This window comes from Temnothorax nylanderi, unplaced genomic scaffold (genome assembly GCF_030848795.1).
Source record: "Temnothorax nylanderi isolate EJ_2023f unplaced genomic scaffold, tnyl_v1.0 TNYL_tig0006_pilon, whole genome shotgun sequence".
In the NCBI taxonomy this organism is placed as follows: Eukaryota; Metazoa; Arthropoda; class Insecta; order Hymenoptera; family Formicidae; genus Temnothorax; species Temnothorax nylanderi.
In genome coordinates, this window is record NW_027249068.1 from 2,791,450 (window position 1) to 2,804,524 (window position 13,075).

Here is a 13,075-nt window from a genome sequence, read left to right on the forward strand (position 1 = left end):
GATATCCAATTGCGTGACAACGACCGACGACGGCGACGACGGCGACGACGGCGACGACGTCCAACCGCCAACGTCCAATCGGTCCAGTTGTGTGCGGCGAGGTGCGGCGTGCGCGATCAGCGATCGCACGTGGTAATTTGCGACTGCGACATTGGCGTCCCGTTGTGACGCAAACCTATCATATTTGCGTATTTCCCGGATCCCGGATCGCGCGGTGGTGGTGACCTGGTGGCTGGTGACTTTCAGCCGTCCGACGTCCGACGTCCGAGGGTCCGAGGCCCCTCCGTCTCATTTCACTTTGCGTTACCGGTAAGGAGAGTCGTGAGTCTCGTGGTAATGGAGCGATAATTCCGCTCCACGTTAATTTAATTAGATCTCGTGGCCCGAAGTGCGCTGCTCACTCCTCGTAACCGACGTTCTACTGTTTCAGGCAAATCACCGTTAAACTGGCTACGTAATACGCGCTTATTACTTGGCCGGATTTCTTTATTACGGTAGAGTAAGTAGCAACCTCTTTACAACTGCTGTCTCGCTGCCTGTGTTATGCGGGGAAACGTGCGTGCGTTCCTGCCTGCCTTTCGCCTTCGCCTGATCCGCCACGCGGTCCCGTCGATCGCCCTCGCGCCCTCGCGCCCTCGCGCCGTCTCGACCCGTCCCGTCCTGTCCCGGACCCGTCGTTTCTCGACGTCCCTCCGTTTCTCTCTGCGATTGTTTCTTCTCGTCGCGGGTCGCGGGTCGCCACAACCTGCAGATGTTGGCCCCGACGCGAGAGGCGAGAGGCGAGAGGTTAGCGATCTCAAGTGACGTGTCAAGTTAACGCTCCATATGGTGGTCACTGTCTCAGCCATTGGTCATTGACGTGCACTTAGCCCGCATCCCCGCATCTGCTTGTCGATCCCCGTCCCCGGTCACGACGCTCCCCCGAGTCGTGAAATTCCGTCGGCTTTGGAAAAAAATATCGTCTCCGCGGCTACTCGCGGCTCGCGGCATGTGATCGCGCGATCCGTTTTCTCCGCTAAATCCGGAACCATCTCGCGGTACGGAAGAATTCGTATCGCGACGAAAAAATCGTACGAAAGAGGGGAAAAAAATGTTAATTGCGAAATCCCATCGCGATTCGATCGACCTTCGTGAAAATCCTCGGACACAACCCCTCGCGATTATTCGGGTTATCCGGGAGAAAATTTATCTTCGATATAACTATCGACGTCCCGCCAGTGATAATTAATCTTTTTCTTGTTTGTCGCAAAATTAAAGCTAATTACGTATCGCGCGAAATAAGTAGAAATAATATAAAACTTAAATAAAATCAAATAATTTTTATATAAATGATTGCGCGTTTGTATTTACGAATATAGTACATATGTATATTAAAATATAAATATGTGTTTTGTTACGTTTATTAATCTTCGTATTATTATTGACATTGTCATATTATTTATTTTGACTAATGATTAAGAATAGATATATTTATTAAGATATTATTAAAAAGGTGGAATATTTTTTATTTGCATTATAGTGCTACTGTAAGGACTTGGCACGAAATAGGACATCCGAAAAATGCAGCAGCAATCAGTAATGGAAGAGGGAATGGCCTACGAGCCACCTACTTACGACGAGACATTCCCCGTCCTCCCTGAATCATCTAGTTCCAACTCTGGACAATTAAACATATTTTCTATAAACAACAGCTTACAACTTGGTCGTATTACTATTACACAGGTAAAGAGTTTATAAAAATTTATTGATTTTGCAAGAATCTTGTTTAATTTAGAGATTTTGCAATCTTTCTTTTGAATTTAATAATTACAAGTATACACGTGGATTTGTAGCTCCGTACAAAGAAATATTAGAATTACATTTTACTATGCGCTGCAAAAAACTATTCTAAAGGTACTTATTTCTTTACATATTTTTCTATTACCGTGTAGATGTTCCGTGTGCCAGGGGAAGAACGCAAATTTGATCATAGTGATAAATTTGGCGAACGTGAATCTATTCGTACATGTAAAACCATCATGAAAGAAACGAACACTATTATTGAAATTGCGTCATCAAAGGATCAATCTTTAACGTTTCTTATAACTGGAAAGCAAAATCAGGTTCTGGAAGCCAAACGGCGCATTTTGACAACGTTTCAAACTCAGGTATTCCTACTAAGAGAGATACATTATACATAAGTCCATAACTCATTAGTTTACAATAATTTATATTTTGTATTTATTTGTATAAGACAGAGAATATGTCTTCAGTATTTAAAATTATTCGCTACATCTTGTATTTCAAAACATAAATTATTTTGTATTTATATTAATTTTTTTATAGGCAAGCAAGCAGATTAGTATCCCTAAGGATCATCATCGTTGGATTCTTGGAAAGCAAGGGCAGAGACTGAAAGATCTTGAGCAGAAAACCGCTACCAAGATTAATGTACCTAGCGTGCAAGATCAATCAGATATAATAACAATTACAGGTACAAAGGAAGGAATTGAAAAGGCTGAACATGAAATTAGAGTTATTTCTGATGAGCAGGTAACTTAAAAATAATTATAATAATAAATCACCGTACATAAATACATAATTGTGCTTGTTTAGATAATGCATTTATATACAATCCTATAACAACATGTTTTGTCATAAATGTTGCAGTCTAGGAAAGCTTTTGAAAGAATAACTGTGCCAAAAATATATCATCCGTTTATATATGGTGCGCATAACGAAAATCTCAATGCTATGATGGCAGAAACTGGTGCTCGCATCAATATTCCTCCTGCATCGGTGCAGCAGGATGAAATAACCATAGCTGGTGAGAAGGAAGGAGTCTTGGCTGCAAAGCAAAAGATTGAGAGCATCTACAAGGATATGGTACGTTAATAAGACTATTTTTTTTCTAATTTTATTAGTACGCGTATGTAATATGTAAATTTTTAATCCAGGAGAAAAGATGTACTACGGTATCTGTAGAAGTTCCCAAATCTCAACATAAGTATGTAATTGGACCTCGCGGTAGTACCATAGCAGAAATATTACAAACAACTGGAGTGAGCGTAGAAATGCCTGCATCTGATTCAGCAACTGGTACCATAACTCTTAGAGGACCGCAAGAGAAGCTTGGTCAGGGTAAGTGATTTAAAAATTAAATGTTACTAATTATATTCTTTAAGTACTGTATCTTTAGGTAACATTAATTATTATATATTTATTTATATATAGCACTTAACAAGGTATATGAAAAAGCAAACAGTGTTCGCACTGCCGTGGTGGAAGCTCCGGTATGGATACATAAATACATCATTGGACGCAAAGGTGTAAATATCAAGAAAATTACTCAAGAAATGCCAAAAGTAAACGTCGAATTTACGGGAAAAGAAGATAAAATCAAGATAGAAGGTCCACCTGAAGAAGTAGAGAAAGCACAAAATGAGTTACAGCTTATGGCCAATGATCTTATAGCAAAACTTACTTTCACGGAATTAAATGTTGATCCAAGATTTTACAAGCATATTATTGGGAAGAATGGTTGTAATGGTAAGCAGTTTAATATTTGCAATTATTTTCATTTTCGGTATAACAGAGAAAAGAATGTTTAAGTTTACATTAAATTTATTCTGTTTTTATTAAAGTGAATCGTGTTAAGGAAGGAACGGGTGTAGTGATTAGTATCTCTGAAAATGATGGCAGTAATGTTATCCGCATTGAAGGTAATCTTGCTGGGGTATTGAAAGCTCAAACGGTATGTATATTATATTTTTATCTAGCAGCAAGTATTGTTTAAATAAATGGGGAAAAAACACTCTCTCTCTCTAATGCTTTTATCTTATAAATAATATAGGAACTCGTAGAAATGGTAAAAAAGTTAGAAAACGAGAAGGAAAAGGATGTGATTATAGATCACAGACATTATCGTAACATAATTGGTAATAAAGGAGATAATATCAAAGAGATTAGGGATAAATTTAATCAAGTACAAATTACTATTCCTGGACCAGGTAAACGACATTTATTATTTCATACTCCGTTACCTCGCAATGTCGTAATAAAGCATTTGTAATAAAGTCGTAATATTGACTACGTTTTTTTATCAGTTGATCGATTTTTTTTAGGCGACAAAGGAGATATAGTGAAAATCAGAGGACCCAAAGAAGACGTTGACAAGTGCCATAAACATCTATTGAAGTTGGTAAAAGAATTGAACGAAAGTAATCATGTATTGGAAGTACCTATTTTTAAACAGTTTCATAAGTTTGTTATTGGAAAAGGCGGTGTTAATATCCGTAAGGTTTGTATCAGATTTCATTGATTACAACTCATTTGTTTTATACTTGTATTTATATATGAATTACATGATATAGATTAGGGAAGAGACGCAAACAAAAATCGATTTGCCTGCAGAAGGTGAGAAGAGTGATGTTATAACTATCACTGGAAAAAAGGAAAATGTGGAAAAAGCTAAAGAAATGATACAAAAGATTCAAAATGAATTGGTAATTTGTTAATGTTTTACACAAATACACATGCAATAAACGTAAATAATTGTAAGAGATGTCTGACATAACATATTTGTTGCACTAGGCTAACATCGTCACCGAAGAGATTACTATTCCACCAAAGTTTTACAATTCGCTTATTGGTACGGGAGGTAAATTGATACATTCTATTATGGAAGATTGTGGAGGCGTCACGATTAAATTCCCTACGGCAGAAAGTAAAAGCGACAAGGTAAAAAAGAGAAAAAAAGATGATCATTCTTTGATCAAATTTGAAACTGTTACTAATAAATACATGTGCACATATATAGGTCAGTATCAGAGGTCCAAAGGACGATGTAGAGAAAGCAAAAGCGCAGCTTTTAGAACTAAGCAATGAAAAGCAATTGTCTAGTTTCTCAACTGAAGTGCGTGCCAAAGTTCAACATCATAAATTCCTCATTGGAAAGAATGGTGCCAACATCAAGAAGGTAGAGTGCATGGATGTAATAAGTATTGTACATCCAGATGCTATTTAGGAAGTAAATTTTTATATAATTCTTCTCTTTTGTTATAGATAAGAGAATCCACGGGTGCACGAATTATGTTCCCGACGGAAGAAGATCAAGATAAGGAAGTGATTACGATTATGGGCAAGAAAGAAGCGGTCGAAAAAGCTAAAGCCGATTTAGAAGCTACAATTAAAGAGATTGTACGAGAATCGTTTTTTTTTCTTTTTCCGAATAATCCGTACAAGTATACGTAAATATAAATTATCTCTGAAACCTTTCTTGATATATTTCCAGGACAATATTATCGAAGGTGAAATTCGTATTGATCCTAAGCATCATAGACATTTCGTAGCGCGAAGAGGTGGTCTGCTGCACCGAATTGCCGACGAATGCGGCGGTGTGCAGATTTCATTCCCGCGGGCAGGCGTTGATAGCGATCGCGTTAGTCTGAAGGGCTCACATGAATGCATAGAAGCGGCGAAACAACGAATGCGAGAAATCGTTCAAGAATTGGTAAGTTCGTTGAAGAAACGTTGAATGCAATCGTGCGTTGTATACTCACGATTGTCTTCTCGATTCAGGAATCTATGGTAACAGTGGAATGTGTAATACCTCAAAGACACCATCGCACAGTGATGGGTGCAAAGGGTCGCAAAGTGCAAAACATAACATCCGAATATGACGTGCAAATCAAATTCCCCGATCGCGATGTGTACGGTTAGTATCAGTTTTCATTGTCTCTTATATGCAAATTAATTCACCAATTGAACTATTAATTTTATTGAATCTATAAAAACTTTGATTTTGCATATTATTCTAGATGAGCAAAAAGTACCGGAACAAGTCAATGGTGAAAATGGAGAAGGTGGAGAAACTATTCCAGCTTGTGATATAATTCGTATTACCGGACAACCTGAGAATGTTGCTGCTGCTAAGCAAGCTTTACTCGATCTTGTCCCTATTACGATTCAAGTTAGTTCATATTCTTTTGTATCAATCTGTTCTTGCAGTTATAAAACCAGTCTTAAGCAAAATTTTTCCTCTTGCATTTAGGTTGATGTACCGTTCGATTTCCATCGTTCGATAATTGGGCAGAAAGGTAAAGATGTGCGTGAATTAATGAATACATATGATGTGCACATCATGCTTTCTCCAGCAGAGGAAAAACTGGATTATATTAAAGTAATTTTTTTTAAAATAAATTGACTACTGGAATTAATATAAATATTTGTCTCATATACTTATTCCTCATCTATTTCTTAGATTTCTGGAACGCCGTCGTGCGTTCAAAGTGCCAAGGAAGCTATCCTTGAAAAATGTGAGGCTTTGAGGGCCGAACGAGAAGATCGAGCATTAAAATCCTTCGAATTAAAGGTGAGTTTATCATATAATTAATTTTTTTAATAATTAAAATTTAATATGTTCTGAAAAAGATGACAAATATTGTCTAAAGAAAAATAACACGTGAAATGTTATCTGGTTAATGTGTATATTCAATTAGCTCGAAGTTGATCCGGAATATCACCCAAAAATTATTGGGCGAAAAGGAGCAGTGATTAGTAAAATACGTAGTGATCACGACGTTCAAATTAACTTCCCGCGCAAGGGTGATCCCGAGGAACATATTATTACAATAACAGGATATGAGAAGAACGCGTACAGCGCGCGAAACGATATCATGAAAATCGTCAATGAATTGGTGAGTTAATTTTTATTAACATATGAATATTCGTCTTTGTGTTTTAATGAATTCCGTTCCTATTGAAACAAAGTACCATAATTTATTTTTTCGTTCTCTTCGGATTTTTGTCTTTTACAAGACAATCCAGCTTAGTAGCAGAGTAATCCCTTCATGAAACTTTATAAGAATGTTTTTGTAATAGCGTTTAAAACAATTGCGCATTACGATTTATTATTTTCTCTCGTTCACTTTAGAATGGTTTGACAAAAGAGGAAGTGCAGATAAACGCTGCAGTTCATTCGCGTTTGATTGGTGCAAAAGGTCGAAATATTCGTAAAATAATGGATGAATTTAAAGTCGACATAAAGTTTCCAAGAAAAACCGATGCTGACCCCAATATTGTAACGATCGTGGGAGCGGAAGAGAACGTAGCCGATGCGAAGGATCGTTTGCTGAATCTAGAGGAGGAATACGTAAGTAACATCCGTTAAAAGCTATTCGTAATGTAAGTAGAAATCATTCTGCAATTATAATTTATAAATAAATATATGTATGTGTAATGGCAGATGCAAGACGTAATAGAGAATGAATATCGTGAAAGTTTGCGCTCACCTCAACGTGACGACGGTAACAACGTCGGTGGCAGTGAGAATGATACTGGCTTCATCGTGAAAGGAGGGCCATGGGAGCAGCAACAGCAGCCTCAGAGCGCACCAAACACAGCCAGCGTAGAAGAATTCCCGCAGTTCGCTGGTTACTCTCATGTACCCGTTGCAACTCCGGATGGCCCTTGGGGAATTAAGCGTTAAAATATAGATCCAAAAAATCCACAGTAAAAAAAAAACAATCGATGGAACCTAATAAGCTAATGATGTAAGGTAACTTTCCTCTGACAAACGGTATGTAAAACACTACATATGAGCATACGCATGTACACGTAAAACACGCACGCACACGCACACACACACACACACACACACACAAACACATACATACATGCACTTGTGTTGGGTGGTTCCCTGTTCCATTACTGACGTTGTTGCTGCATACGACCTGGCCATTCTATTGGACTCTGACACTGGTTTACTACACACAACGTTCGACGACGATGTTTATATTTACAATTCATTAATACCGATGTCCTATGTATCTGTAACTGTAATGCATGTTGTCCTGAGTCCGTTGCCATGTCACTCGGTCCAGTCGGGCATACACATGTACGTCGTGCACGATTTAATCTCGCGACTTTTATTTTTAATGATATGCTTTCCAGGTACAGATATGTTGTACTTAAGACTGTGGCTTCGTGGGAAATAATCAGGTCAGTATTCTGCAGGAAAAGACTGAGTCCACAGAAATTGCAAAGTAGAACTATTCTGTAGTATTTTTTTACTCTACAGAAACGCAAATTGTCTGTGAATGCAATTTGTATTCTATGATAAGAAACAAATTTCTGTGTACATTAGTCCTTTCTTGCGGAAATTGGCCGATTTATTCGTGTATTATATTATTTTCACAGATAATCTTTGTACTGCGTATAGGCTGCTAACAGTCATACGTTTTTCGTTGACCTTAGCATAATAATTTGTTAATTTATTTATACCTTTTTTGTACATATATCACATTTTCTCGTTGTTTTGTGCCACTTAAGTGAAGTGGTTTCTAAACTACATCACAATTGTTGAAATTTATATTGTAAAATTTTCACGAATCAAAGAAAGAAAAGAGGAAACGTAGGGGCTTTCTAAGGAAAAGTTTGTTCCTTAGGAATTATGCAATTTTTTATTACATTAATTAGTTACTGCAAACTCGAATCATGTCTCCGTGATTTTAATACAACGTGAGAGATCTGTCGATGCATTAAACGTATACTTATCAATAATTGTAAGATTTAAATAACAGATTTGTAATCGGAGATTAAACCCGTATAAATCTTCGTGAATGAAATTTTTGATGATCTATAGAAACAGGAAAATGTGTTTTATGCCATTTGTCGCGTTTGCATTGTTCCCAGTAAATAGAAATCATTTTCTTGTATCTGTAACATCAAAATATGAATTATGCTATTTTTAATCATTGTATAAGCAATATATCAATGTTGTATGTTCAAGGAACACGATATTTAGAAGGCCTTGATCCCGCGCCGCTTACTCATTAAGATATATGAAATTGGCACTCTGCTGAGAGGAATGGTCAAATTAAAACTGTTAAATGACGTTATGAATAGTGAACGATACACGAATTCCTTTCGATAGCCGGCTTTATTTATTTGTTCTACTTTACCATTTTGTACACCGTTTGATGTACAAGTCTTTGCATTCTACTATTTATGAGGCCAACTAGCTAAGAAAAGGATATTCAGTTCAAGTGCCTTGTCTATTTTCTTCGAGACAGCTCATTTCAATTGTTGGAGGAATGTGAATAATAGATTATACATATAAGAAAAAAATACAATATATATGCATATATTGTATTTATCCGGGGTATCTGAAAATCACTGGATGATACTCTAGGAGTAGATTCACTCACGAATTCAATATTAAAAGTAGCAACTAATAGTTCCGAATTCAGATTCTTTTATAGGCCATTTTGAATTTTTCACATTTGCGAGAAATTACAATTTTTAATGTCTGCTCATTTTTAAATTAACGATGTGATATTTTCGACAAATAAAATATTAAACAATGTATTTTATCTGTCTATAAAGTATCATCTTGTGATTTTAGGAGCCTGTATATATACACACATCACATGTAAACACATATATGGATATTGATAATAATTATTCTATACAATATGTAATATGTAATAGAAGAGAGAGAGAAGAAGTAATAGGTACCAATGTTGGTACATTGATACACTACTATTATGTGAACGAGATAATAGGATTATCATGTATACAGAAATTCACTTATATATTTTTTAGATTTACAGTAATTTTTATAAATCTACTTGGTACGGCGACCTATGTGTCATCTCCAATGCATGGTAAATGTAAGGAAAAGCCAGAATTAGTAAATTTTAATATGCTTAGTTTTGGCTAAGAATTTCATAGATGCTGTGCATGAATATAATTTTCTAATGAGTTATAATAAAATATATTGTAATTACATGAAACAATATTCTCTGTACACATAAGTAAATAACGTTATAACACATGGATTATATTGTAACAATATACTACATTCATTGATCTATTTATCCATTTCTTGTGTGCATACATTCTTTTCTGCCCTTTCGATCTCAGCTCCAAATAAAATAATTCATAAAATTGCGAATATATATATATATATTGGCCTTTGGCTAATTCTGGCATGTATTAATCTTCCTAAAATTATGAGATTAATACATGCCAGAATCAGCCAAAGGTACTGGTAAGTAAGTCGGCGTAGTACAAGTACTCATAAAAATGGTCAGTTTTAAATAAATTTAAACATTATAATTCGTAAACAAAGGTTGTATTTTCAATACTACGTAGTTGTTTCACGAATCCATCATTAGGTCTAATACAGCTTCTCGCTCTTTTCACTGTATTATAAGCTTCGTCGTATGACAATTTCATAGCAATCATTAAGTAAGCGATAACAATACTAGGAGAACGAGAAACGCCAGCGTTACAATGAATAAGAATATTTTCTTTAAGATTTGCGTGTATGATGTCGATGCATTTTTTTATCGATGGTAATATATTCGATTCCGGCAAGTCTAACAAGTCACACGTATGATACTGAATGTCGTCATATTTCTCAGAAATATTGACACCTATACTCAAAATATGTCGTATTTCAAATTTCTTTAATATATCATTGCAAACCGCTGGATCTTGAGAGCTGAGATACAATCCTGGTATTATACTAGCGATATGCAAATCAGGTCTTTCATCTACTACGAACGGCAAACTTTTTTCTAGTTTCTTCACTTGGCCATGTTCAACTTCATATTTATTGCCAAGTGGATCTGTTATCACTGTTTTGCACGATTTTAATGACGATCTCTTTTTTGCGATAAGATCTCGTAAATCCATTGTGCAAAAATTAATAAATATTTATTTTTTATAATACTTGCATCAAATATTATGTTAAATGCGAATTTTGTTGAAAAAATATCATGTATTAACGTTATTGTCTATCACATAATAAAATCAATTTAATTTTATACATAGAATATTACTTTTCAATTATTTCAATTAATAGTTTTTGAAACATATATTTTTCGTCTTTTATTTTTTCAACTGCAGTTCTTGTTTTTGCTCTTCCAACTGTAATTCTCGGATTTGTTCTTCCGATTGTGGTTTCTCTTCTTGCTGTTCCAATATCGTACAACGTCTTAATTCATCCGGATTATATTCTACATTCAATAGATGTAAGCCATTCGGTGGTACAGGAGTAATACGGGGGTTCCAGTTATAATGGGAAGGTACTTGTAACATTACAGTGATATCTTTCTCTGTTATACCTCCCAATCCCAACGTGATTAGGGCACCGACCATTCGTCTGACCTGCACAGAGCAGCACTTATAGCTTTCTTACATGAAAATGTGTTATTTGCAAATAAAATATTACCTGATTGTACAAGAAAGATCTTGCTTTACATGTGAAATGCCAATATGTAAAATTTTTGGACAGGGGATCAAAAGGCATCAAAGGCTGTGCCTCTTCTAAAGTAAAAGCCTGTAAGGCACGTACATATTGGATTTTACGATCTGTCACAGCTTTCGCACTAAACGTGGTAAAGTCTTTTGTTCCCATAAACAATTGTGTACCACGTCTCGCTCTATCTACATCGAAATTGTATGACCTGAAAGATATATGCCATAAGGCAGAGTACATCAATTTTTTACTTCTTTGTACAAGTACCTTAAATGGTAGGTATGTATCGCTTCTGGGAGGGATATCCGTTGTTCTTCAGGTATTTTAGGTATCATAAATCTGTACAAATAAGTTCGAGATTTACATGAATATCTTGAGTGAAAGTCATTTGTAACAGGTGTACAATCCAGTAACCTGTAAAAAACATAGTTTTACTAAATGAACTAAATTATAGATACTGGAATAGATGTACTAACAAGAAGATAAATGACTTTAAGAATTACCTAATGGTATGACCACATTTGGAAAAGTAACGATTAACAAATTTTTTTACAATTATTGAATTATATATCGTATTGTGTTTGTTTTCAAGCTCTACATGAGCGGTGTTGCCTAAAGCATGAACTCCGGCATCTGTCCTACAAAAATATATATTTTGTATGATAAAAGATTGATTGATTAATTTAGTCCTTCCAGCAAAATATAAAGAACATTATATATACACACGGCAGTAAAATTATACATATACAATCATACACATAATCATTAGATATATAAAACAATATTTTTTGACAATAAGGATCCTGCACCTTAGATACATTAAGCTGACTAGACACAAAATATTGTACAAAAATAACATGAAACATAGGAAAATTTACCTGCTGGAAAGAGTCAAGACTGGTCTAATTAAACTCTTTGGGAAAACTGTTAGCAGAGCAGTTTCTAAAGCACCTTGGATGGAATCGGTATCCCGTATGAAACTGTCGGGAGTCTGCTTCTGCAAACCCCTTTACAAAAACGGTAATGTTACGTCACACAATAAAAAGAAAGAAAATTATTATAGAGTCTATGCACAAAACAACGAGATATGCTCGTGATAGTAGTGCCCAAATGTATATGTTTATATTAAAATATGAATACTTTATGTTATACCTGTATTGTGTACCAATGTACGAAAACTTAAGTAAATATCGTACCATAATTTTGCCTTCTACATAAGAAAGCAAGAGGGATAATATCTTATTCCACTATTAGTGAAAAGCCATATAATTTTAGTGGCAATCACCGCAATCACTCAACAATTCTATAACCTCGCTTTACAATAAACATAGATTGAAACAAACTGGATTCCAATTTCTCGTAGAATAGCTTTTTTATTAGCGTCTCATTAATGATTCGGTCGCTGTCAATTATTCCTACACGTACAAATTACGTAAACTTAAACAGCTATCGGCGGCAGTAATAACACGATCCACGATCCACGACCCACGACCGCCACGTGCAACGTGCATCCGGTGCATCATGTGCATGCCATAAAACTGCACTTTCCTTCGTTCTATCGTTCTATCTATTGCACCTCCTACACTTTTCTAATTGTCTCGCCACCTAAAAATTCATGCATATCATTTTACATACAAAGGATATAAGAAATACATTTTAGTATTAGATAGTAAAGACATTTTATCGTATTATTTAGTTTAGCTTTAATTTTTATGAATTTTATAGGATCAAACGGCATGCTTAGGTCTGTTTATTTTCGTTGCACGTCCTGGCACTTTCTGCACCTGAAACAAAATGGACATGTGCGCGCGCACTGAAATACACACA

General features: G+C 35.7%; 3 protein-coding genes across 5 annotated transcripts; 1 reads left to right on the plus strand and 2 right to left on the minus strand.

Annotated features, from left to right (window-relative positions):
• The first annotated feature begins 157 nt into the window (after positions 1-157).
• Positions 158-9,860, plus strand: Dp1 (satellite-binding protein 1 Dp1). Of its 2 annotated transcripts, XM_071717830.1 has the most exons (23): positions 158-309; positions 431-499; positions 1,520-1,722; positions 1,932-2,147; positions 2,326-2,532; positions 2,650-2,865; positions 2,937-3,120; positions 3,214-3,528; positions 3,624-3,733; positions 3,833-3,989; positions 4,104-4,279; positions 4,353-4,484; positions 4,573-4,719; positions 4,799-4,957; positions 5,044-5,178; positions 5,273-5,491; positions 5,560-5,695; positions 5,799-5,950; positions 6,032-6,160; positions 6,242-6,352; positions 6,480-6,677; positions 6,914-7,132; positions 7,226-9,860. In XM_071717830.1, exons 3-23 carry the CDS (start codon positions 1,561-1,563, stop codon positions 7,466-7,468), a joined length of 3,723 nt encoding a protein of 1,240 aa, XP_071573931.1. In that variant the 5' UTR covers positions 158-309; positions 431-499; positions 1,520-1,560; the 3' UTR covers positions 7,469-9,860. The 2 variants fall into 2 exon arrangements, with proteins under 2 accessions (XP_071573931.1, XP_071573937.1); XM_071717836.1 differs by lacking the exons at positions 158-309; positions 431-499 and adding an exon at positions 866-1,037.
• Positions 9,556-10,683, minus strand: LOC139779697 (dual specificity protein phosphatase 19). The gene has a single exon (XM_071718145.1). The coding sequence runs from the start codon at positions 10,681-10,683 to the stop codon at positions 10,096-10,098; it is 588 nt and encodes a 195-aa protein (XP_071574246.1). The 3' UTR covers positions 9,556-10,095.
• Positions 10,684-10,756: 73 nt separating this feature from the next.
• Positions 10,757-12,785, minus strand: LOC139779635 (tRNA pseudouridine synthase A). 2 transcript variants are annotated; one of them, XM_071718052.1, is made up of 6 exons: positions 12,401-12,782; positions 12,127-12,255; positions 11,752-11,886; positions 11,516-11,662; positions 11,222-11,456; positions 10,757-11,157 (listed from the first exon to the last, which is right to left on the minus strand). In XM_071718052.1, the coding sequence occupies exons 1-6, from the start codon at positions 12,445-12,447 to the stop codon at positions 10,879-10,881; spliced, it is 972 nt and encodes a 323-aa protein (XP_071574153.1). In that variant the 5' UTR covers positions 12,448-12,782; the 3' UTR covers positions 10,757-10,878. The 2 variants fall into 2 exon arrangements, with proteins under 2 accessions (XP_071574153.1, XP_071574161.1); XM_071718060.1 differs by having other exon boundaries at positions 10,866-11,152; positions 12,401-12,785.
• Positions 12,786-13,075: the final 290 nt, after the last annotated feature.